Here is a 24,236-nt window from a genome sequence, read left to right as displayed (position 1 = left end):
ATCGACAATAGTCTCTCTATCGATAGGTAAGTTGCCCATCTATGGGCGCGATCATTTTGTAAACACACTGAATATTTAGATTCAGACTCAATGCAAAGATGTCCGAAAACCATGATAGCCTGGGTGCATCTGTAGCCTACAGTGAGCTGGTGGCTACAGACCATAAGGACATCATCCTGCTAATGGACGTGGAATCGGCGGTTTCCATTTGCTCAGCATGTGTCGCAAATAAATCCGCGAATCCTGTGGATGTTTTGACATTGTGGTTCACTAAACTATTAGGAGCATACATCGACGAATCTGGGCGTTGTGTACTAGCAGCTAGGGAAATGTGCAAGTGGTTCACGATTGTAGGTAATCCTTACACAATGTGCTTCAGTCTATTAACTTTTAATTCGTCCTCAGGAAGCACAAACTGGCAATGAAGTCAACAGCAGTCATATAAAACTCATGTCTGCGGCCCAAGAATTTGTATCCGCATTCAGGGATCGCTTGCTGGAAGCAGGCGAACGTTTGGTTCATATCCTTGCCTATCTTGTCTTTATAATTATCGACTTCTGTTTAGTCAGGTAAGAGGGGTTTGGATAAAACCTATCTGAAGAATATTTCTTTATATTTGTACTTACATCATTCAGCGATAAGAGTCATTGCCAGGTTGTAGTGGATCTTCAACTCGGAACGCTTTCTTTAGTAAAGGATTCTATCATCAATTCGACAGAAGTGCACCCTCGCCTTGCGACCTGTAAGTTAAGAATACTAACGAATTGATACACCCGAAAATTTGACTATTAGCTGAAAGTGGCTGAAGACTAATTATAGAATTTATATCTAACGATTGTCAGTGATGCAAAAGATAATGGAAACCGCAGATACCGAAGGAACACGCACTGGTGACCTGCAGTTGTCTGTACAGACAGCCGAGACGTTGGCTCACATTTGCTTGCACTTCATGTCCACCTGGCATGCTAATCCTACAGACGAAAAAATGCCCAATTGGCTTAGAGAAACTGTTTTACATCTATGTGATGTGGCTATCAATCACTTGAATAGTACTTTTGGCAACGTTCGTATAACATAGCTTAAGATTTGTAAAAGAGTTTATTTAACAAGACATTTTTTTAGGACAAGCCTAATGTTCCTGCTGAAAACATAGAAGAGCTTGTAGATTGTATCAGGTCCTACATCTTATTATTATATCATATTCTTCAAAAAGGTGTGGTGTATGTTGATGATGATGTAGCTGCTTGTCTGATGGACTTAATAATGTGTGAACAAACGTAAGTTTGGAAAATTAAATGGTCATTTGCAAATTGCAATGATTGTCTTTTCTTTTAGGAGGCCATCATATTACTCTGAAATCGAGAAGCAACAGCTCATTTCAGTGTTAGTTCGACCACACGTACTAGATATTTTAGAGCTGGTATACACATTCCAAAAATGTCAAGATGTAAGATGAAACACAGAAATCGCTTGCAAATAAATGCCTAAGGATAGACTTTGTTTTTAACTTTACTAAAATTTATCCTCGTAGTATTTAATATCCAGTGCCCTTGGTACACCACAATTTGACTACTTCGACGCTTGCATGGATTTTATAAATGCTATGTCTACAGACGACGCGGATGTGCTCCCATCTACTTGTTTAACATTACAACAAATTTTTGAATATTTGTTTAAAGGTAAGGTGTCTTTTGGATCATATTTATTTCTTACTACTTACTGAGCCCACAGATGCCAAAAATTTTGTCAATGGCGAACGCTATAATCAAGTATTGGATGCGTTTGGATGTCTTTTGTATTTAGTGGGTAACATAGAACTACATAGGTATTTCTGTGCCGGCATATTTCAAAAGGATTTTATTACATCGCAAGTGTGTGCGGATATTCTCATGCTGTGCTTTCGGTTAGTAACTATAAATCATACATTTTACAATTTTTTTAATTATTCAATGTTTTTAGGCTAAAAGAGGCTAACAAGTGCTGGACAGATCGTGGCATAAAAGAGGCTATAGCTTACTGGCATAAGTGCAATAATTCTTATGCCATGTTTTCCACAAATCCAAGCCAATTGCATGTACAACGATTCCTTAGATACTTCCACTGCTTGGGAAAGCAGGAACTTCCTGTCATAAGCATTCAAAACTTCCGACTCCTGTCTGCCGTCGCAGAAGCAGATGACCACTTGGGAATGAAGATATTGAAGCGCTTAGAACTCATCTCCTCCTCAGCGCCTACAAAAATTGAGTTGTACTATGAAGTGGTAAGCAAGTAAAAGTACATTTATAAAATAGATATACATACCTTGATTTTGTATACCCCAAGGTTGCTCTACTGGAACTTTTAGTGCACCACGATCAAATCGACTGTTCCCATTGGTTTCAGCGGACATCGGAAATGGCCAAGAAACTTTTTGGCATTGACAAGAGCGTTAGCTTTGCTAATGCTTACTTCAAACTACTAGCACGTGCGAATGGATCCACCCAATTACTGATACTCAGGGGACTGCCACCAAATGTTGGATGCACAAACTGGAATCGAGAGAAATTCCTCGACTCCTGCAAAGTCAGCTATGACGGCCAATTGAGAGCATTTAGTGCCCGCCATGCAATAGACCCATTGTTTAAGGCCTTGCAGGACGTATCCGCAACGGTTGTCGACGGTTCATTTGATCTCAGTAAATCAAGCTACATTCGCCATGGAGATCATAGATGTCCCGTCTCTAGCCTAAAACGTCGCCGGAGTGAATTGGCGCCTAAAGAAATCCTTCGTAAGATATATGAGGCCTCTATTCAGCTTGCCCAGTGCACCGCGAATTTCGATCCTGCCGACTGGGAATTGCATAAGAAGGTTATGGCCAATTTGAGTGGAATTGTACCCTAGCTCTGTGTACGCGATATACGTTTCCAAACCTGGGAATTCCCTATGCTTTTCGTATCGCTCCCTAAACTAGAGCAATTAATTACCATCCATGTGCTCATCTTGAATGAGAATCCCTAATAAAGATGTTGTGTGATAAGGCGGTTAAAAATAACGTGTAAATAAAGTCAGCTTACCTGCAAGCGAAGCCGATGTAAAGCTAACGAAACTGCCTGCGAAATAGGATCGAAAGGCTACCCTGGTGATGTCTGATCGTCGGGATGGTGCCATTGCACTTAGCGAAGCGATGACAATGCCCAAGGATCCGGGATTGGCAAACCCGCACAAGGCAAAAGTGGCTATTGCAGCGCTCCGCGTCTATAAGAATTATAGGTTTAAAATAATCTATAAAAAGAGAATATGCAGATGGGTACTTACTTCAACCTTTTTATCGCTAACCAATATGCCCAGGTTCCTATAGGCTACAAACTCGTTTATGAACGACTTTTGGGCCACCACCAGGCCAATGTCTTGACAGTCGTGCCACGGCACTCCCATCACGAAGACAATCGGGATAAAGATCTGGGAGAGAATGTAGAGTAGGGTGATGTTATGCAGTCCAATTAGCTCGAAAGTCCACTCCGTTACAGCGTCTAGGAAGAACACAATGGCTAGGAAGGCGATGATATTCGAGACGATTCCGAGCACAATCAACAAGGCTGCTGCAGCTCCCGAGGCGGCCGCATCCAAAATAGACGTATCCGTTCTTGGCAAGGTGTCTGGGCTATTATCCAAAGTTAACTCGTATGAAGAGGAACTTACGATTTTTCCAGCCTAATGTTGTCGGACCTGGTCAGAGATTCCTCGGTCTCGGGGTAGAACAGCTTGGCGAAAGCCAGTGAACCCGGGGCAGCCATCACGCTGGCTGCGATAAGAAAGCTGGCCGGAGCACCGAAGGACACATAAGCCCCGAGGACAGTACCGGCCACTGTCGCGTAGCCGGAGGTGCATATAGCGTGCAACTCGCTGACGGTCAGTATTTCGATATACGGCCGGATGACCAGAGGGCTCTCGGTCATGCTTAAAAACACGTTGCCCGCTGCATTTACACTTTCGCAAACGGTCGTGCCCACCATGGCCTGCAAGAGGAACCCGAAACCGTTCAGGATGAACTGCATCCAGCCAAGGTAATACATAATGCTGGTGATCACGCTGAAGAAGAACACCACCGCCAGTATGGCGAATGCAAAGACATACTCATCGCAGATGCGATCCCCGTACACAAAGCGTGCTCCGTGCTGTGCGTAGTTCAGAAATATCGTCACCTTGTCTCCAAGGCATTGGAAGACGGAGCGGCCGAAGGGGATGCGCAGGCAGAGTATGCCCAGCAGCAGCTGGCCCAAGAGACCGTGGGTCACTATGCGCCAAGGTACTTGCAAGTGGTGCTTGGACACGGCGAATCCAATAATGACGAAGCACAAAGGTCCGAGCAGCCCTATGGCCTTGAATGCGTCATTGCGGCACTCGAATCCAAGGTAGGCCACCACCACAGCGATCACGATCGCCAGCATTACGCCGGACACTATCCTAAAATTGGAGAAAATGGAAAATCAGGATTAAAGCATTTTGCTTCTTAGAAGAATCTTTAGGAGCCTCACATCCATTGTGGTCAGTAGCTAAGGTTCTTAGCCATAATATCATTTTTAATCGAAAGGATAATGTGCATAGGTCCTAAACATCTGGCATTTTTTGACTTATCGTACCGCAGTTCAAGTCTGAAGGGAGATCATGTAAAGGATATTGTACTCACCACTGGCGACTGAACTCAATCCATTTGTCAATGACTGGTTCCAAGTAGTTATTATACAGCTTGATGCCCACGAATGGCTTAAATGCCCAGTAGTACAGCCATAGTATATAAAACAAGATGAACATGACGATGAGGAACCCGTATCCATGACACCAGTTAATTGTGCACAATAGTTTTGGCTTAACCTCTGGCAATGGCTTCTCAGTAGTTTCTTCCTCCACTTCCTCATAGTCATCTATATCATCATCCTCGGTTGAGTTATCTGTCGATTCGGTTGTGGCTCCCGAGCCCCTATTGGGCCAGCAGTCGTCGGAATCTTTGTCTGCGTTTTTTCTTATAAGCATTTGAGTTCAAACTCAAAGGAGTAACTCACCGTACAAGATGAAAATGATTGTGGCTGCAGTAAAGTAAGATATGAATACGACATGGAGCAGCACATGGAGTATCACGTAGGTGATTCGCTGTGCCCTCGATGGCGGAGGCTTTTCATCCAGTTCGCCTTCTGCTGGATCTGCCATTGTGTGTATAAATCAGAAACAGTGTGTAGTCTAAGAAGTGTTGTGTGTATATTATGACTCTCAACCCACAGCCCCCTAGTAAACAAATGGGTAAAAATAATCCAAAACATCTTTAATAAATAAGAATTTTAATTTGCTTAATTTGATCAGCTAATTATCACGATCTACAACTTCAAGGAATTAAAACTGCGTAACATTCTTTCGACCCAACTTGTGGAATATCCTGTTGTAGTTCGCCCGCTCGTCATCTTCTTGTATAAGGATGCCTATAATGTAGTAAAACTAGTTAAAATAATAACAAATACTTTCGATCGGTTATCGACTGACCTGCAAAGCTGGCGGATACGAAGCAGACTATGCTGCCCACCACAAACGCTCGGAAAGCCACTGCTGTGATGGTGGAGCGACGATGTGGTGCCATGGCACTGAGGGATCCGATAAGGATGCCCAGGGAACTGGGATTGGCAAAGCCGCAGATGGCGAATGTGGCGATTCCAGCGCTGCGGGCCTACAAAAATCGACCTCAATCGTTAGTTTCCATATGAGCTGTGGGCTTTACACCATCAACAACTTACAGTGATATCATTATTTTCGATGTATTGACCCAGACGCTCATAGGCCACAAACTCGTTGATAATGGTTTTGGTGGCCACCACCTTGGCGATGATGTCGCAATCCTCTTTCGGCACTCCCATGGCCCAGACCAGCGGGATGAACAGCTTCGAGAATATCCACTCGAAGTCGATTTGCTCGAGACCCACCAGATATCCAAACCAACTGACCAGACCATTTAGGAAGGCGATGAAGGCGACGAAGGCGACTATGTTGGCAATAATGCCTAAAACAATGGGCACGGCGTTGCTGGCACCACTGGACGCTGCGTCCAACAGCGAACAGTCCTCTCTACAAGGATGACAGTGAACCTAGTTAGACATTTGGCTTAAACTAGGCGCCTTAGAAATACGTGCGATTTTTCCAGTTCAATTGAATCAGATGAGGTCAAGCTCTCCTCCGTTTCGGGCATGTAAAGTTTAGAGATGGCCAGAGTAGCGGGAGCTGCCATAACCGAGGAGGTGATCAAGTGGGCGGCCGAGGCACCGAAGGACAAGTAGGCCGCCAATACGGTTCCGGACACGGTCGCAAATCCGGACACCATGATGCTGTGGATTTCGCTCTTGGTCAGCTTGTTGATATACGGCCGGATTAGCAGCGGGCTCTCGGACATGCCAAGGAAGATGTTGGCTGCCGCCGTCACGCTCTCACAAACAGTGGTGCCCAGGATCTGCTGCAGGATCCAGCCCAGCTTGATCACCACCCACTGCATCGTGCCCATGTAGTACAGGATGGAGATGAAGAAGCTGAAGAAGAAAATGACCGGCAGGATTGCGAAGGCGAACACATTGTTCTGCACCAGGAAGTCGCCGAACACGAACTCGGCTCCATCGGTGGCATAGCCCAGAAACGTGGCCACCTTGTTGCCCAAGCACTCGAAGATTTTGCGTCCCACCTCCCAGCGGATGCAGAAAATGCCGAGCAAAAACTGGCACGTGATTCCCGTGATGACTATGCGCCACTTAATGGCTCTTCGATTCGTGGAGAAAACGTAGCCGCACAGGATGAAGAAGCAGGGTGTCACCAGGGACACCAGTTTTTGGGGCTCATCCCGGCACTCGAAGTACACAAAGATGGCCAATAGGGCCAGGAGCAATGCGATGCTGGCCAATGACACCACTCTGGGAAGATGATGGAGGAGGAGTAGTTACATGGCTTAAAGATATATTTGTTTCATAATAGTTTACCTGGTTCTGCTGAAGTTGTGCCATTTCTTTGAAAATGGTCTGATGTAGTTCCTGTGCAGGCTGTGGCCCACTATCGGTTTGAAGACGTAGTAGTAGAAGAGACCCAAATAGATGAATCCCAGGAGGAGCAGCAGCATTCCGTAGCCCGTGCAGAAGTTGATGCCGCACAATGGGTTGTCTTTCCAGTAGCACTCATAGTTGGCTGTAGATGAATAATGATATACTGCTTGCTAATTACATGACGATATACTTACTTATGTCGTGATAGTGGTAGGTCGCATATGAGAAGTATCCCACAACACACAGATGCAGGAGTACATATAACGAGATCCTCACCAGTCGTGCTACTTTTGGATTCTTTTCAAAATATCCCTTTTTATTTGGGGCATCGCTAGTGTCATCCAGTGGAAGTTCCTTGAATTCTTCAGAGTCACGGATGTCCAACTCCTTCTATAACATTTTATAATATTTAAACTAGCTTACTTAAGATTTTTTGAAGGAAAAACTTACATGATCCAGTTCGTAGCCATTGTTAATAGCTCCTTTTGAAGATTCGGCTGACATCTATAACATAAAAAATAAGAGAGAACGTTGAAGTTAAGTGTTGCGACTATTATATACCGGGTACAACAAAGCGAGTGTGTTGCTATATTTTGTTAATAAGTTTTCAGCTTACTCTTAATACCTTTCTAATGGTCCAATTTGAACCAGTCCTATTTTTGATAAGCTTATCACAACATTATTTAGGAGTTAAGCATGTGGGCGGACTTTAGCGATATCGGCGTTAGTGGGCGTGGCAACAGTTTGAGACAAGCTTGTGCTGCGTAGCCGTTACTTGAATGCATAATTTCAGAATTTATGTTCGAAGTTCATACGGACGGACGGACAGCCGAACTGTCGGACAATTGACGGATCTCTATGAAGAATATACTATTTATAGGGTTTAATTCTTTCTACGAAACTATTATATGTAGAGTAAGACCACAAGTATCTGGTATTAATACCCGACAACAAGCAATTTGCCGCAATCATAATCTGGCTTTATCTCTATCAAATTATTTTAGCCCTCGAAAGGGGAAGATATGCCACGTGTCGCGCAGCACAAGATAGGTTTGTGTTAGCTATTTAAATCAAAGTTCGGCAAGTTTGACGATTCATTCCACTCAAAAGAAAGCGATAGGATCCGAAGAATCAAATTTTGAAGTTTGCACATGGGCCAGACACGATTTTTGAATTGGGCACTTTGCTTTTCAGAATAATTGTAATTGGAATAAACTCCGGCACGTGGATGGCCACTCAAATAATTTTCGGGCATTAACTTAGGAGGGCAACAACGGGACTGACTGGGTTGTAAACTACAGCACAGGCTGTAAATAATCCACTTCAACTCTCATTCCTGATAAATTCGGGCTGTAAATCCCATTCAATATAGTATAGTTCCTCGTTAGGTGGTCTTTTGGTTAGGATTTTCCATTCTGGGTAATCGAAACAGAGTTGATAGCACTATCAGAGTGACATTTAGCCAAATTCGTGAAAGTTAATAAAGCACTTAATAGACCTGCTCTGAGAACACGGTTATATATTTAGCCTCGAGCACACGTGTTTTCTTTTTGCCGATTATTGTTTTTCACTACAAAGCGGAGTAGTATCATATAGAGTATACGTTCAAAAACCCTTTTTTCATATTCAGCTTGTATTTAAAGCCTATATAATGATCGCACCTTAAGTTTTTGGAACGCCAGCTAATTCACCTTTTTTACGGTTTGTTTTGCTTCGTATATGATGAGTACTATCGGTTTGTTATGGCCGAAACGGGTTTTTAACGTCGTTATTCTCTGCCCGAATACAAATGACTGATAAATGCATCTGCTTAGCCCGACTAAAAACGTTGGCTAACTGACATTGTAGCTCGTTGAAACGCGCGGCACGACTAAATTCGGTTTGCTCCGAACGGACCTTTTTAATACAATCACTACTACACGGTATCTGATAAGGGAGTATCAGGTTTAGAATTGGCACTGCCTTTTTCTATCCAATGATTTATGGTGTCTTGATATCATTTGGCCTTGTTGATTTACAGAGATATAAGTTGGGAGCAAAGCTTACCTCAGGATTACTGTAAATTTGTAAATTGTAAGAAATCTGTAATTCCCCAATTTAAATATTTAATGAGGCTTTTTATAACTTCATAGCAATGGGTATTCTAGTACTCAGCTAATACCGCGTGGTACAGATTGGTAAGGTGTTAATTTGGTTTAACTACACAGCGAAATAATGATTAAATAAATATTAGCTTGATTGTACCAACTCAATTTTTACAAATTGAGTTTTAACTTGAAGTGCAATGCCACAAAATGGTTCACTGATCAAAAAATATCCATTTAATAGCAATTTAAAAAAATAAGCTATAAAATAAAAATAATAATTTAAAAAGATTTGAAAACAGGCAGATAATATTACAATCCACATTGGCTTCATACTTTCCTTATTTTAATAAAAAAGTTTTTATGAAGATAGTATAAATAATATTTATTCGATATTTTGGTCGAATTTTAAAAAATCGATTGATGATTTTTTTAAGATCTCTATACATATTTTTCCCTGTGTGTCCTAATACACTTGCGATGGCAGTGTACCGCTGAATAGGCAATTGGGATGACATGTAGCCTGTTTTATCAGCTGGCTGTTAACAATGAGAGGTGCTTGGCATGCGTTCTAGGCCGATATTAGTGCCAGATAATTTTCAGAAGGGCCATAAACCCCTCAGCAGATTGCACGCGATAACGATGACGTTTGAGGAATCTGATTGCTATATGGCGATAGAGGAAGGCATATGTAAGTGCCGGGCTACCGCGATACCAAGTCGTACACCCGCCCATTGATAAAGACTTCTATTGGTGTTCGGCGATTAGGGGAATGACACAACTGATTGGTCAATCGAAGGGAGTGTTAATTAGTTGAGTGCAAAGTAGATTGCCAATCGCAATTCTGTGCGATTTAATGGGTAAGAGCATCGTATCTTATCGTCGAGACCCTCGTGTGGCAATCTGATCCAAAAGGTAACACAGGAAAGTCGGTAGTCAACTGGATTTATATTTGATTCGCAACCCTACACGTGTGCGACTTAAATTTATTAATAGATCATATTTATCTTTATATTTCATTTATCGACTTGCAAATGCACTTAGTAGGTATGGAGGTGAAGGATTAGGGATACAATGTGGTTTGACTGGATGAACATGTGGTTCTTAAAATCTTAAAACCAATGGGACACTGGGCTCCAATGGGGAATTTTGAGATTTAGCAGAAAGGCACTTTTAACCTATTGACTTATTTATGATGTAACACAACTATATTGCGGGACTATAATCGCTTATCAATAGAATCGAAAATGCTTGATTTGGTTCGTTCTTGGCTTGTTGGTTTTCGAGAGGATTGTGCAGAAGTCTGGGATTGTAATGCTTCGCTAAGGCATTGATTAATTTTGTTTACCATCTAAATATATTACTTAAATTCGTATAAATTGTATTCCGGGCTTGCCTTCCTCTTGAGGCTTTGACAATTTTTGTTGCAAATATGTGCGACTTCAACCCCATCTAAATCACAGGCTTCTAGAGTACAGGAGATTAAAAAATAAAATCAAATTTTGACCGAAATTGGGCACTGCTTACAACGAAACTTAAAATATAATTTAAATAAGGTTACGCGGTTGGCAAACCGATGAACTAAAAACTAATTAAGTCAACTGGCCCTAAAGTTACAAATATAAAACAAGACATTATTTTAAGACCAGCATGAGTTCGGGTGAGAGAAAGTGGGGAATCGATGGGCGCGTGATTGTGGCATCTATTCCTGCTTGTGGGCTGAAATCCTGTGGTGCTTGGTGTGGCGATGGTGGTGGTGATGGTGCTGGTGCAGCTGGTGGTGCGGGTGATGGTGGCCAGTCCGATGTCGGTGGTGGTTCGAGATCGGCTCCATTTGCTGTTCACTGTTGCTCGCCGAGGACATCAGCTCCTCCGCCTCGATCTCGGCCTCGAGTTGTGCGGACTCGGATTCCGGCTGCTGGTAGTTGTGGTGGTGCCGCCGTTGGTGAACCAGTTGGATATGCGCCCGCTGCTGGCTATCGTAATCGCCGCTCTCGTCCAGCTGGTTGTCGATCGTGGGTGAGTTAGATGTGGTGGATTCGATAAACGCTCTGCTCTTGGGGGTGTTGTAGCTGCTCTTCATGGAGTTGCTACCGTTGAAGAAGATGTCTAACCTTGGTTTTCTGTAAAAAATATGGAGATTTCATTTAAGCTATAATTATATAATAATAAATATATTTCGTAGTTTCAAAATATACACTCCTAGTTCTTCTTCTTCGATTTCAAAATTAAAAGTAAAAATAAAAATATATTTAAAAACCTTAAATTTTTCATTTTTTAAAAATATAACATCGAATTTTGGAGGGAAATTTTATTTCAAACGGGTGTTCAAGTACGGTCACACACTTATTAGTGTTACGCAGCGATCGCTTGTACAAAGCAGTTGACAAGCAGTGCAATGGTCGATACCCGAGCAAGCAGTGTATGGCGCAAAACTTTGAAATGAAAAGTTTAAATGAATTCTCGGATACAACACTTACCTTGGCAATGTCCAACTCGCCAGATGAGACTTAAACGATTCTGTTCGGTAAACGCTCCATGGGACAGCAATGTCTGGAATAAACGTGAATCCGAATGGGCCATTAAAATCGGACTACCATATGTCGTAGGTCATGCAATGCAAATTGGAAAGTGCGCACATGAAGGGCATGCAAAACAGCAGCAAAAATAACAACGGCAAGAAGTAAGCGGAGCAAAAAACACACATTAAAACTGAACGACAAAGAAAGCCGAGCACAGCGCACTACGGTGCGTATGAGCAATTTTGATTAGTAGCACGTTGAGCTGAATCTGCTTCTGCGATGTTGTATCTTACCGATCCAGGGCAATAACTTTCAAGACCTGAGTCAATCCTAAACAGATATTCGGGCTTTCGCTACTTCCGCTCCAACTGGGAGCCAGCCCAACCCAATCCAATGGATTTCAAATATACGGACGGAAGCATTTCGAATGGAAAACGTGCGGGGTATGAATTGTAAATTGAGACTTCGATTCTGCTGACTGCAGAATCAGACGACTAGGTATTTTTGTGTTACGTCTACCGATATTCGCAGTCTGGAATTACATTGAAAGTACTTTTTTTTGCCAGCTCAATTTACGTCTGGCTGCTGGCCGGCCCCCGAAGTTGCCTGACTAATGACCTTTTCGCGAATGTAAATAAATTCTGATCGCCGTGTGCTAAAGGTGTCAAAAGGGGCCTGTCGCCACCGATTCGTTTGGGATAAGAGATATGTATGTATGTGGAGAGTGAGAGATGATGGAGAGAGTGACTGATGGGGAGGACGAGGTGCCTCCACTCCGTTCCCGGGCGGTTAGTTGGACATGGCAAACAACACGCTTACCTGCCTGGTCGCAAGTGGGTGGCGCGAAGTAGAGCCCCGGCCTCAGCAGATTCTCCTCGTCGTCGTGCACCTCGATCATCAGGATGCCCACCACGCTGGCGGTCAGCTGGGGCTGCAGCGGCTGCTGCTGGCGGAGCTGTTGGCGGTGCTGCTGCTCCCAGTAGGCGAGGGCGCACTTCACGTCGATCTCCACCCAGCCGGTGGAGGAGCTGCTCAGCATGGCGGTGTTGCAGGTGCGCTTCTTGCGCTCTGAGGATGGCAAACAGATTGGGTTTTCTCAGTCGGCGGTTCTAGGCCATTTAAAAATTTATCGAAAACAATTTTATGTTGGGTCAGCAAAATGTTTGGGAGTGCAAGTTTAAACCGCATTATGCTGGGATGGCCTTATGGCAAAGTCAAGACAATTAATGGGGCTTTAAAAATTATTAACAGGCATTTTAATATTTGTAAGCTCAAGTTATAAGCCCCATTTTTTTAGCAATAACTATTGTTATTATTTAGTTAATAATAAATTTTGCATAGCTGCATTATTGAGTGGTCAGACATTGTATTTTCTAAGTTCGACTTTCTGGATTCCTCCTACCTAACTTACGTTTCTTCCTCTGCTGGTGGACAATGGAGACGGTGACGCGGATTTGAGGACCCACGGGCGGCTGCTCCGCGCAATTTGGTGCCGTATTGCCCGGGTTCTCAGTGCTGATGGGCTGTGCCGATGCCTGGCCGGGATTGTGCTCGCGAGTCTGACCGGGATTGGTCTTGTAGAGGCGGAGCAGGGCGCTGCTCAGACGGTCGTCGTTGTTGGAAATGAAAACACTGCTGGCGAACTGAAGCGTCACATTGTTGCCCAGGGACCACTGCTCTGGGTTGGTTGTCTCCGCATTGCAAATGGGAAAGCCGGCCTTCTCCTTGGAGGCGCTGCCATTGGGCTCGTTTGAGATGGCCTTCTGTACGCGTTTGAAGATGTCGTTGAGTCTGCAAAATATTGAGAAAGAAAATTAAATTTATATAAACGATTTAAAGAGTACTCTTTACTAAGATGATAATTTCTTTATACAGAATTCCACCCCATCTTGGGTGCGGGATATCTGGAGCTGGCATCTTTTGATGTTCCTCTAGCAGCTATTTGTATGCCCAAGCTGGGCCGCCCAGAGAATTTAGTTCAAGTGTTTATGTAAGACTCACTTAATTGACATTAGAGCGTTACATTCGGACATTCACAATTCAACAAAGAAGGCAGGAGGAGATGGGCTGCGAGGAAAACGTGCTCGTTTCCATTTGCTGGGAATTTATAACTTTGATTCAATTTAGTCCGACGACAGCGACCAAACTAGTTCCCATCGAGGAACTGGTAAATCTGTCGCCGAAGGGGTCGGGTCCAAGTTTTGGGAAGCACCCATAATGAGTAAACTATTTTCCATAAAACGCTTGCGTCGTAGCCAGAGTTCAGTGGACTGTTTGGGCCATAAAACTATTTCCCGATACCTAGTGTGGTGTATTTTTAGCTTCTATCAAGCGATAATCAGTTTTTTAAGTCCCTCATTGCGATAGATATTCGAATGTGTGGCCCAATATCGCCGCGTAAATATAAACTACTCATGCTGGTGTGCTGGGCAATTTAAAAATAATGTTGACCACTAATCTGGTCAGTTAGTTAGCCGAGGAACGGCGATAGCCGCGTATCCCAAGAGCAATCATCCGACTTGGCGGATCGCCAAATACTTTTCTACTAAATGCGACCGGCCCGAGTCATCTGCGCTGATAAAATGCCTTCACATGATTCGCCGCTCGTCGGGATATTTCCTAAACTTGATTATGAGCTAAGTGCGCGTAGTGGAGCTAACAACAGACCCGTGTCACTTAAGAACCCATTGAGATCGAGGCGAAATTCAGCCAGTGCACGGGGAAAAAGGCTGCCCATAAGAACTGACTTTTGATCTAGCTTATGGATCCAGAAAGCGATTAGCTTTTGAGTATATTGTTTTATCTCATCATCCACTTGATTGGATTGGAAATAACTATTGTATATATTTCTCCAAGTGCACAATCTTCGGAAGAGGGGCAGACAACAATAGTTAGTTAGCTATGATCTAATCTGGCCGCACTCACTCGCCTGGAAATTGGACAATTGTATGCGTCTGGATCGGCAATTGAGACGCGCCTGTCGCTTCGTCTTGTTCCTTTTCCCACACACGAAATGCACAAAAAGATCAAAAAGTGAAAAAGAAACTGATTAATTGTTTTGGCTTTTGGTCTGTCCCGCGGCGCAGTTTGTCTAGCCAAAAAATAATTATGAAACCCAGTTTTCGGGCTCTTGGCATTTCGGCCTTTTGCTCCGTTCCGAATGTGAACCAAGCCCCTGCCTGATTATCGTTTCTTGTTTATGTTTATGTTTACGCTGTGATCGCATCGATCGAACGAAACCGCACCGAATCTGTCTGGCTAGCTGGCTAGCAGGCTAGCGGGCTAGCGGGCTAGAGGGCTAGCTGGGCTGGCCAAGGAATTCCAGCGTGCGGAGTCGTCTGGAGTTGGCTGTGTGGCATGAACTTGAAAACTCGTTGAGTCGTGCCGTTTGTCTGGCCACCGTCTAGACAGATTGTCGGTCCGTCAGACAGGCGGTCTTTCCGTCCGCTCGTTGTTTGCTCCCTGTCTGTCTGCCGGCCTAGATGCTGCACCGAAAAAAAATACACGGAATCGGGGTCAATCTGAAACAGATTGGATATATCTTAATATGGATAATTTGGCAATACATAGACCTAAAGGAGTAAATCAATAAGAGGGCGTAAAAGGAATAACACTTCAGGTACAAAGTACTTTTTAATTTATAAAAATATTACAAATACTAGTGTATAGTAGTTATTGTTCAAGCAAATGATGCATTGATCAGCAAGTTATTAAAATTATTTATATTAGGTTTAGTTATGAGAAACACTTTTCAAAATAATCAAATTCAAAGAGAATATAAGAGGCTGGCTTGGAGACTACCACTTAATGAAGCTGACACCGACTGCCTCTTTTCTCCCAGTGTGCTGTCGATGCTACCGCGACAATCTGTCCGCTTAGACACTATTTCAGTTCATGCGTGAGTCACGCATGCGCAGAGGCAGGGTGCCATTTTGGGGGGTAGTTGCCTTTGGGGGCAGGGGCGAATTTGCATTGGCCTCCATTCGCTTGGGGCAGACATCTCTGAATGCATCGCCTCAGTGTCTGCGTCTGCGGTTTTGCACTCCGTTGCCTCAGGCCGCAGCAGCAGCAGTGGCAACAGTAGCAACAGTGGCAGCAACACCAGTAGCAATTGCTACTGCTGCAGCAACAGTAGCAACAACGGCTAGACAGTGTCTCGCCGGCTGCACTTCATTATCATGCAACCAACGGCGAAACTGCAGCCAGTCGAAATGCACACGCCTACTGCCGTCCGCCCTGCACCAAGGCACCAATGCACCATTGCGCCAGTTGCTGGGGGCAGACATGTCTGCTGTCCCAATGACATTACTCATACGTCATAGGTTTTTTGCCTCTTTTCTTTCTTTCGCCGTCTCTGTACGTCTGTACGGGTACGGAACTCTGCCAAAGCAATCAAACGAGATGAAACAATTTAGATATCAGCTGTTGGCCCCCACGAGTGCCCGACTTGCATAGCAACGACCTACAAAAAGTTCATTACCGGATAGCCGCAGCCGGAGACACGGACGGAGCCGCAGTCGCAGTCGCATTCGCGGACGGAGTCGCATTCGGAGCCGGATAGCTAGACATGGCCCAGACTGCTCCCAGACATCAGCCAGACAGCCATAGAAAGACACAGAGGTCGCCGACGGAATTCGATGCAGACTGCAGTTGTGTGTTGCAGTGCCTGTGTCAGTGTGTCCGCATTGTGCAGCGGCGTCGCGACTGTTGCACTACAGTATCTGATGGATACAACAGATAGCATTGATGGATCTGGGCTGGCGAGCCCCCGCCCCTTTGATCTACATAGATATTGTGTGGTCAGTTGGTTGGAAGTTGGTTAAATGGTTATTCAGATCCACACGTTTGTTTGCGTGGCAGATACAAAAGCTTAAGGAAACAAGAGTATCTTCTGATAAATTATAAAATAATGATGTATCTCTACTGGCAGGCCTATGTAATTTCTCTATTTCACCTATCTTAATATAGTTAGTGTGGTCAGATAGTTAGATAGATAGGGATTTTGAAGTTATGCGCACAATTTCCTTTCAATATAATGATAATGATGATAATATTAGAAATATCTCTATATCATGATCGATTTGCTCTGATTATCTTTTATTTAACGATCTGATTATTTATCTTTCAACTAGAAAACCACTAGATTTGAACGGTTATAAAATTAAAATAAAACGTGCATATTAATAAATATTATTTAGTAACCACTTAATCATTTGTTGAACTGTTAAGCGCCTTAATCAAATCCTTATACTTAAAGATTCTAATCACTCTAGATTTCGCATAATCAAAACAAAAGACGCAATTTGTGGGCACGCTTCTCGTATATAGCTAAAGTATTTTATTGATCCTAAGTTTCGGTCTGCTAAGCGAGGCCATTACATTTATGACTTTTGGTAGGAACTTCATGCACTTGGCGGAGCATTCAATCAATAAATAAATAATAATCGAGTGCACATGTGGGAAATCTCACGGGAAAGTATTAATTTTCACAACTTATTTTTATTAATTCGCCGAATCGGTTTGCATGGGGGAAATCGTGTTGAAGATAAACCATATGGAGCAGAGCGTGTACAATGTACTTTTGAGCGTACAGTATACTCGATTTTTTGATTTTTTGGCCGAGATGCACAAATGTTTTTAGCCTTGAATGAAAGTGGCCCGTGTTTGGACAAATCTCTCACTTAATGGACGGAGAATTTTATACAAAATTTGTGAAATTTGGCAGCAGGAATGGTGTTTAAACACAATGTATGTATGGCCGAAGCTGATTGAGCTGATTTAATTGCACAGTGCACTGTTTTCAGTTTTTGTTTACATAAAGGCAGCTTTTTAAAATGTTTGTTTTTTTTAGCCAGTCTTTTGTTCAAGTGGAGCGTGTATTTTTAGAGATTTCTATTTGGGGATAGGTTCTATTCTCGCCATGATGCGACATTGATTGACAGCGCGTGTTTTCTTTTTTTTTTTGGCCATTTCGAGGTGCCTGGCACTTACCGCTGAGTGGCGACCTGCTGCAGATACTGCTGGTTGGAGGACTGGCCGGAGTCGTCGCGCATGTTCGGATTGCTGCGGTTCTGGATGCTCAGGATCTGCTCCTCGGTCAGGTTGAAACGGTTCAGGATGGTGCGGTTGAACGGATTCACCACCTCCGACTGCACGCCCTCTATGAAGAAGGAGGGATCGAAGGGAGTGGCCCTCGAGTCGCCGGCCATGATGATCAGCGACAGGATCAGGACGAGCTCTCGCATCCGGCTCCTTTCGCACTTTTCACCACGCATAGCACTTGCCATTTTTGTGTTCTGCTCTTGGCTCTGTTGCCAAACTAAATGTTTTCACACGGAAATAGTTGTTTTTCCTCTTGGCAATCACTTGAACTCAACGTTTTTTCACTGCATTTTTGCCAGCAATTAAAATGCTATCTTTTACACTTCAGCTGGAGACCGCGACAGGCGAATTTGTTAATTTTTGTGGCTGTTGTGTTCAGCTTGTCGATGTGTTCGCTCTAAGAACCAAGTATGAAGTGATTTGCCCGAGTCGGTTTTTTAGTCTTAAATAAGAAAAATTTGGTTGTGCCGGGCATATCTACTTTGTTATGGTCGTAAACGCTGCGTTGCGGCCGGCACTGCGAGAAAATGTGAGTGCTTAAAAAAGAATAATGTTTCTTTAGCTGTCAGCTAACTTGAGTTGTTTTTCTATCTTAGCACAATAACATCAAATATTTGTAGTTAAACTAAATAATTTATATCTATATATAATATTTATCTTTATAGTATAAAGCTTACTAAAATAAATTGTTACAAAATTCGTAATTATTTAGTGTTGTATTGTCAATTTAATTAATAATATATATTATATAATATTGAGAAGTAACCTGAGCTTAAAAGCGCACATTAAATCTTTGCTTAGTTCTTTAGACTAGTTTTTTTTTTTACTTTAAATAATATTACCGCATTTGTTCGCCACTCAACACCCCGACTAAGTTTGCAGTGTAGCGCTTGGGGCCTTCGGCTGGCGGTTCGGCTGGCGCTCGGATACACGGTGGCCGACCAATCAACGCCGCTTGAGGATCTGCCGGCGCTGCTGACGTCGACGTGGTGCGCTACAGTGGCCGTGCGTGAGATACGGAACGCGGCTGTATGGGTGTATCTGTATCTTTGACCTGTGCCTGCGCGCCCGAGATGGGGCTTATCTTTAGGGTCGAAAGCGATACTCCGGCCCTAACCTAGGTTTGTTTGCCGACTTCCTCAAGTGGCTGTTATCAAACAGGGCCATCATCCGAAAACTGCTTGGTCTATCTATCTATCTATCTATCTATCTATCACTCCAAACACTCGGGGCACTTCAAACATTATGAACAACCTGTGTCAATCTTTTGGACGGCTTAGCACCCATTGGATTCGTTCGAATGTCCGTGAATACGGGCACTTTTTATTCAATTACTACGTGCGTGGGCGATTAGATTAACCTAAGTGATTTTCCTCGCCAGCGCACAATTAGTATGACCTAATCAAATTGTTTTGATACGCCAGTTATGTCCGTTATCGGTTGCTGTTATTTTTTGGGGCACGATGGGGCAAGATGCCTTTGCTCTTGACTTTCAGCTGTCGCCGGCATTTGTGCGTGCGGACTAATCATCTGACAACGAGATAGGCCCGAAAGTGCGTAGTCCATCAATTGGAAGGTGAATTGGGCGGATATATCCTATTAGAGGTGCGTGCGGTGCCTGGCACGGCGTTGGGCATTTGTCGCTTAACCCCAGAAAGCCCATCCTTTGGCCCACTTCTGGTACTACGCATGAGGAATAGCACAAGCACTTCTGGCGCTACCCCGAATATTATGCATTCCATTCGCATACGGAAATCCAAACAGCCAGACTTCAAGGACGTTCCTGATTTATTTATTTATTCGCAACATATAAACACATCTTTCCCAGCACTCCGCCGTCTGGACCAAATTGAATTTCAAAATGATTGTATAATTCGCAGCACTTTATAAAGTCTGGATTCGGCTCCTTCCCGCTGCCCATTCATATGATGTGTCTACACACCGATTAAGTTCTGAATAGAGTGGTGAGAGGGGGTCGCAGGGGCGGGCCTCTCCAGACGTCGAGTGATATGTGTTATGTAAAATTGCAATCGCATCAAATGTCCAGAGATTCATAATCCCGCCGGTAGGTGGGGTGGTGGTGTGGTGTGGGGGGAAAATGAAAACAAGATATACAAGATATATATATGTATGTGGGACGCAATCAGCGCCTCTTGTCGCGAAGTTTATATAATAATGTTTGTTTATTTGAGAGCTCGCATAGAATTTGTCCCACTTTGTGGACAATGTGGATGTCAGCAACAACAGAAAAGTGCCAGACATGTATGTAGATATTTCTAGACAACGCGAATTGGAATGCCAAATGAGTCAAGTAGAGTCTCGCATTTTGATTTTTCATTAACTTTCCAAGGCCGCCCGATCGGGTGGACCTATATATAATTTTCTAACTTCCTAATACGAAATCGAAATACCTCCGCTTTCTTTTGATCTTGCGAGGCAGGTACTTGCTGCCCCGCATTTCCCTACATTTATTTTTGAAAGCAATTTTCTGACAAATCCGTAGTATGCCTCACGCTCGTGCCAATTTGCGGGGCTTAATTTTAAACGGTAGCCGGCAATTGCCGCCAATGAGCAACAATTCCGTCTATCCGTCCAGCTGGATGTGGGCACGTGAGGCTCTAAAGACCAGTAGCACCACCGGCACCACTATCACCACCACTCACTGGCCACCACTCCACCTCCACCCCACCCGCACTCACCGCACTCACCCCACACACCCCACTTACCCCACTCAGCGCACCTGGTTGGAAAACATCTGGCAATTGGTAAGTTTATGGCCCTTGGCGCTTAAGTGATTTTCTGTATGGTTACAAGTGGGTGCTCTGTTCTAAATTTAGTCGATCACATAATAATTGGTGACAATAGCGATTTGGCCACGTCTATAGGGCTAATGCTTATCAGGTGATTGACTCTTGTGATTACTTTGTTTTTATTTGTTTTCATTTGTTTTGAATAGGTGCGTATTCAGCTGATAGTTAAGGATGGAGTAAAAAGTACAAGAATATTTCAATTATCTTGAAAGATGATGGAAAGGAAAGTACTTCATAGTTGCCATACTAGCTTATGGTAAAAGTGCCGACTCAGTGGTTTCAGAATGTATGACAAACATTGATTTGGCACTGGAATACATTAGTTGTAGACCCGTAAAAGAGCAATCTAAAAAATGCGTTCAGCACGGCTATGGCAATGAACTTATCGGATTGTTATGACTCTTACTGGCAGCGGGAAGTTCTTATCCTACCGCAGCTTTTGACGGTTGTTATTGATTTATTGGCTTTATTGAGGCATCATGGCACAACTAATGGAACTATAAAAATTTTCGGATTGCTGCGAGATTTGACCTTGAATGTTGATGGTACGTAAGGTGCGGGATTTCTTGGAATTGGTTAGTAACTAACATTTTGGCATTATTATGCTCAAGTGTACTTTCAGACGCATTGAATATGCAGGCAGCGAGGCGAAATTATTTAACCATCAACACGTAGTTTACATAATTATCCCTCACTCCAGAAAGGGTTCGGTATCCCAAGTCACCCCCCTTTCCCAATCAACGGACCGAAAAATATTCATCAGGTTTTCGATCATATGCATCAGTCTTCAAAATTGCGGTTCTACGGTGTTTATTAGCCACAATTCACAATGAATGAATCTCACCAAAGTTAAAGATAGATGCCAGAATAGTATGTAAATTGTTTTTCCCTTAAAAGTGACTATATAATCTGGTAAGTTAAATAAGTACACATACTAATCGCATGCATTTTCTCTCAGTCTAAGAAGCAGCACGCTAAGGAAGAACATTCGATGGTGCCAGTTTATTAACAACACACGATGTTCGTCAGCCGGCGGACCAGACGTGTCAAGTCAGCACCGACCAAGAAGTGCCTCCAGACTTGTGGCATGGGTGCTGGTTAGCTGGTTGGCTGGCTGGCTAGCTGGTTAGCTGCCCGGTTGCTGGAGGAGCCATCTCTGGGCCACTGGCTACTACTACCACGGTGTGAGATGGCAACTGGTGCCGCTGCAGCCGTCGAATGCAGTTGTCGTGATTGCTGGCTCAGATTGCATGTGGAATGCAAAGACCAGAAGCCAATTTGTTATTGTGTTGTTTTATGCCCTCCAGGCTGCTGCTACCGTTTATTTGCGGCCACATTTTCCTTTTCTGTTTCGGGCATACCCTGCACTTCAGTTCGGGCATCACGCATACGCTCCATGGCCTGGCATTCTAATTTAATTTAAAAATAAGTTAATTTCTAATTTTAGTTACATTTTTTTATAATTTGTGTATAATTTAATTAATTCTAAAGGTACGAATAAGATCAATTTAATAAAATTAGTTTCTATTATCAATTGTAATTCACTTTAATAACATTTAGTCTTTCAAGATTTTGGTATTTTGATTATATAAATATTATTGTTTAGGGTGTATAGTATTCGCCTTGGATTCAGTACCCCCCGGCCTGATTGTTATTAATTATTGCGCATTTTCATTTTCGGTTTTTAAGACTTTCGCGTGCCGTCGTTTGGCTTCTGTTGGTGTTTTGGGCCCAGCCCCTTCCAGCCAGATCCAGATCCCAGCAGACGAGGATGCAGACTGGGGCCGATTCCAAGACCAAGACCGAGACCAAAACCCCGAGAGCCAGACAGTCCGTCGCAGGGACGGCGGCTGGGGATGCTACACGGCAACAAATAAATTGTAAGTTTACCAACGCTATGCATGGAGTAATAAATAATAATTTCCAGCAGTCCTGGATCAAATTTGCTAGCTGTCCATTTAGGCTAATTTATGATAAACAAAACGTGAATTCCATTCCGGTTTTTGCTAGCAACAAGTATTTATAAACACTATTTGGCCACAAGCTATTTAAATGCTAACGTGCATACTTCGCGAATTGTTTATGTAAATTTGTTGAATATTTCTAAAAAGTGGCAATAACTTTAATTTACCTGATATTCTCGATGGCAGCATATCTATTTTTTCGCCTGTATGTGAATGCTGCTGATTGCAGCCGCGTCTTGTTGATTGTCAAAATTGACAATGAATGTGTTCGCCGGAGGATGGATGATGCAGATGGGGAATGGGGATGGGGATGGGGATGGGTATGGAGATGGGTATGGAGATGGGTAATGGGGATGGAGCTGCCAACGGAATGGTGTTGGGGACCGAGGCTGACCCAGCCAGGCGAAGACAAGTGCATGTCTCGCGTCTGCAGAGTGTCTGGAGGCCGAGGCAGACACTCTGTTTTGGGGCGATGTCGAAGTTGTCCTTAAGTGATGCAGATGCACATGCAGATGCAGATGCCGATGTCGATGCCGATGCTGCTGCATCCAAATATGGACCATGGGCCGATGGTCGGCTCTGGAGCGGCGGTGCAGCAGGTGAGCCGCCGGATAGTGGCTTCAGTTTTACACTTGTGCTGCGCTGCTGAAAGTTATTTAAATGATATGCACATGCAGTTGCTCCTCCGTCGCGTCGCGTTGTCTGGTAGCTGTAAACTGAGAACTGAGACTTCGACTGATTCCCTGTCGTCTGCGATTTTCCTGGTCATGGGCATGGGCCTCTTCCATTGGCACTGCCACTGCCTTTGCCTCTGCCTTTGCCTGTGCCAGCAATTATGAGCGTCTGGCCGTCTGGCAGTTTACAATATTTTTAATTATCGCGTTTTTTCTAAGCAGAGATAAGCATCCGAACGGCTGGAGCTGCTCTTTTTCGAATTTCAATTTGAGGCTCCGCTGGCCGAATTGTCGCCGCTGTTTATTAGCAGCCGCAGGGGGGAGCAGGCGGAGAAGGAGCAGCCATCTTGATGACTAAGCCGAGGAGCCGGTCTCGAAGCTTGGAGCCCCTTGCAGCTGGACTTGTGGGCTCCCGGCTGTCTGCCGTCTGCTTTCTGGCCGTCTGACCAACGCAGGCCGTAATTTAATGCAAATTTCGGCAGCTCCATGGCCAAGACCCGGTCTCGGACTCGGACGACGCGAAGTGGCATCGGAGTGGGCAATGTTGGGCCCATGGCCAGGTAGTAAAAGTGAAAATAACTCCCTGTTCCTGCCGATGTCTGTCAGTCGTCATTTGGTCTATTGATTAAGCACCTGTGCTTCGACTTAGAGAAGCTTTCCATTCAACAACAGGCAACAAGCCATTGCGTTCTTCGGAAAGAGGTGCCAAGAAGGGGAATCTCAGCCAGGCTTAAATCTTATATATCTTGGTTGTGGGAAAGAAACTCTCTTAGAATATTAAGTTTCTCTGATGAGATACAAGATGACACCATTAAAATAAAAATTAAAAAATGCATAGTACCTTCAGACAGCTATTCCTATGGAACTGCTTTATTATATTTTAAGTGTAAAGAACAAATTAATCTTTTTTAAGGAATAATTTTATTTAAACATTTGTTTTTCCAAGCTTATATTAGTTAAGGTTAAATAAAATTAATGTAACACGAGGTATTACGATTTTCCTGAGCTAAATCTAGCTAAATGGACAGCACTGTTTC

At 43.7% G+C, this 24,236-nt stretch overlaps 4 protein-coding genes and 1 long non-coding RNA gene across 11 annotated transcripts; 2 read left to right on the top strand and 3 right to left on the bottom strand.

The window, feature by feature from the left end:
• The first annotated feature begins 40 nt into the window (after window positions 1-40).
• LOC6608283 lies at window positions 41-3,080 on the top strand. The gene is made up of 10 exons (XM_032715676.1): window positions 41-350; window positions 406-569; window positions 636-742; window positions 843-1,063; window positions 1,123-1,277; window positions 1,336-1,447; window positions 1,532-1,679; window positions 1,732-1,903; window positions 1,960-2,260; window positions 2,323-3,080. Exons 1-10 carry the CDS (start codon window positions 99-101, stop codon window positions 2,878-2,880), a joined length of 2,190 nt encoding a protein of 729 aa, XP_032571567.1. The 5' UTR covers window positions 41-98; the 3' UTR covers window positions 2,881-3,080.
• On the bottom strand, window positions 1,829-5,269 carry LOC6608282 (sodium/nucleoside cotransporter 2). 2 transcript variants are annotated; one of them, XM_032715681.1, is made up of 7 exons: window positions 5,040-5,269; window positions 4,667-4,988; window positions 3,679-4,443; window positions 3,295-3,622; window positions 3,054-3,234; window positions 2,302-2,993; window positions 1,829-2,250 (listed from the first exon to the last, which is right to left on the bottom strand). In XM_032715681.1, the coding sequence occupies exons 1-6, from the start codon at window positions 5,182-5,184 to the stop codon at window positions 2,956-2,958; spliced, it is 1,779 nt and encodes a 592-aa protein (XP_032571572.1). In that variant the 5' UTR covers window positions 5,185-5,269; the 3' UTR covers window positions 1,829-2,250; window positions 2,302-2,955. The 2 variants fall into 2 exon arrangements, with proteins under 2 accessions (XP_032571572.1, XP_032571574.1); XM_032715683.1 differs by having other exon boundaries at window positions 1,829-2,231.
• Window positions 5,270-5,275: 6 nt separating this feature from the next.
• LOC6608281 (solute carrier family 28 member 3) lies at window positions 5,276-8,908 on the bottom strand. 4 transcript variants are annotated; one of them, XM_032715677.1, is made up of 8 exons: window positions 8,705-8,908; window positions 7,494-7,547; window positions 7,238-7,433; window positions 6,984-7,185; window positions 6,153-6,917; window positions 5,760-6,087; window positions 5,512-5,692; window positions 5,276-5,450 (listed from the first exon to the last, which is right to left on the bottom strand). In XM_032715677.1, exons 2-8 carry the CDS (start codon window positions 7,545-7,547, stop codon window positions 5,365-5,367), a joined length of 1,812 nt encoding a protein of 603 aa, XP_032571568.1. In that variant the 5' UTR covers window positions 8,705-8,908; the 3' UTR covers window positions 5,276-5,364. The 4 variants fall into 4 exon arrangements, with proteins under 4 accessions (XP_032571568.1, XP_032571570.1, XP_032571569.1 ...); XM_032715679.1 differs by having other exon boundaries at window positions 7,238-7,430; XM_032715678.1 differs by having other exon boundaries at window positions 8,735-8,908.
• A 1,148-nt stretch (window positions 8,909-10,056) lies between these two features.
• On the bottom strand, window positions 10,057-18,177 carry LOC6608280 (protein anachronism). Of its 3 annotated transcripts, none has more exons than XM_032715885.1 (5): window positions 17,641-18,175; window positions 13,052-13,440; window positions 12,469-12,717; window positions 11,608-11,680; window positions 10,057-11,250 (listed from the first exon to the last, which is right to left on the bottom strand). In XM_032715885.1, exons 1-5 carry the CDS (start codon window positions 17,934-17,936, stop codon window positions 10,830-10,832), a joined length of 1,428 nt encoding a protein of 475 aa, XP_032571776.1. In that variant the 5' UTR covers window positions 17,937-18,175; the 3' UTR covers window positions 10,057-10,829. The 3 variants fall into 3 exon arrangements, with proteins under 3 accessions (XP_032571776.1, XP_002033024.1, XP_032571777.1); XM_002032988.2 differs by having other exon boundaries at window positions 13,061-13,440; window positions 17,641-18,174; XM_032715886.1 differs by having other exon boundaries at window positions 11,147-11,250; window positions 12,473-12,717; window positions 17,641-18,177.
• A 2,556-nt stretch (window positions 18,178-20,733) lies between these two features.
• Window positions 20,734-21,980, top strand: LOC116800543. The gene is made up of 3 exons (XR_004361471.1): window positions 20,734-21,106; window positions 21,173-21,431; window positions 21,520-21,980. It is a non-coding gene; the product is annotated as an uncharacterized LOC116800543 (long non-coding RNA).
• Window positions 21,981-24,236: the final 2,256 nt, after the last annotated feature.

This window comes from Drosophila sechellia, chromosome 2R, assembly GCF_004382195.2.
Source record: "Drosophila sechellia strain sech25 chromosome 2R, ASM438219v1, whole genome shotgun sequence".
Taxonomy (NCBI): Eukaryota; Metazoa; Arthropoda; class Insecta; order Diptera; family Drosophilidae; genus Drosophila; species Drosophila sechellia.
Note: the sequence above shows the minus strand (reverse complement) of the source record. Positions and strands in the feature narration are given on the sequence as shown.

Bases quoted from the DNA above. Each gene is read 5' to 3' on its own strand.
- LOC6608283 (XM_032715676.1), top strand. From the start codon at position 99: ATGTCCGAAAACCATGATAGCCTGGGTGCATCTGTAGCCTACAGTGAG. The intron at 1,278-1,335 runs GTAAGTTTGGAA...CTTTTCTTTTAG, and splicing joins TTAATAATGTGTGAACAAAC to GAGGCCATCATATTACTCTG. The intron at 1,904-1,959 runs GTTAGTAACTAT...CAATGTTTTTAG, and splicing joins ATTCTCATGCTGTGCTTTCG to GCTAAAAGAGGCTAACAAGT.
- LOC6608282 (XM_032715681.1), bottom strand. From the start codon at position 5,184: ATGGCAGATCCAGCAGAAGGCGAACTGGATGAAAAGCCTCCGCCATCG. The intron at 4,444-4,666 runs GTGAGTACAATA...CTCCAATTTTAG, and splicing joins ATTGAGTTCAGTCGCCAGTG to GATAGTGTCCGGCGTAATGC. The intron at 2,994-3,053 runs GTAAGCTGACTT...CATCTTTATTAG, and splicing joins TACATCGGCTTCGCTTGCAG to GGATTCTCATTCAAGATGAG.
- LOC6608281 (XM_032715677.1), bottom strand. From the start codon at position 7,547: ATGTCAGCCGAATCTTCAAAAGGAGCTATTAACAATGGCTACGAACTG. The intron at 7,434-7,493 runs GTAAGTTTTTCC...AAAATGTTATAG, and splicing joins ATGGCTACGAACTGGATCAT to AAGGAGTTGGACATCCGTGA. The intron at 5,693-5,759 runs GTAAGTTGTTGA...CGATTTTTGTAG, and splicing joins TCGAAAATAATGATATCACT to GCCCGCAGCGCTGGAATCGC.
- LOC6608280 (XM_032715885.1), bottom strand. From the start codon at position 17,936: ATGGCAAGTGCTATGCGTGGTGAAAAGTGCGAAAGGAGCCGGATGCGA. The intron at 13,441-17,640 runs GTAAGTGCCAGG...AATATTTTGCAG, and splicing joins CAGCAGGTCGCCACTCAGCG to ACTCAACGACATCTTCAAAC. The intron at 11,251-11,607 runs GTAAGTGTTGTA...TATTTTTTACAG, and splicing joins GCGAGTTGGACATTGCCAAG to AAAACCAAGGTTAGACATCT.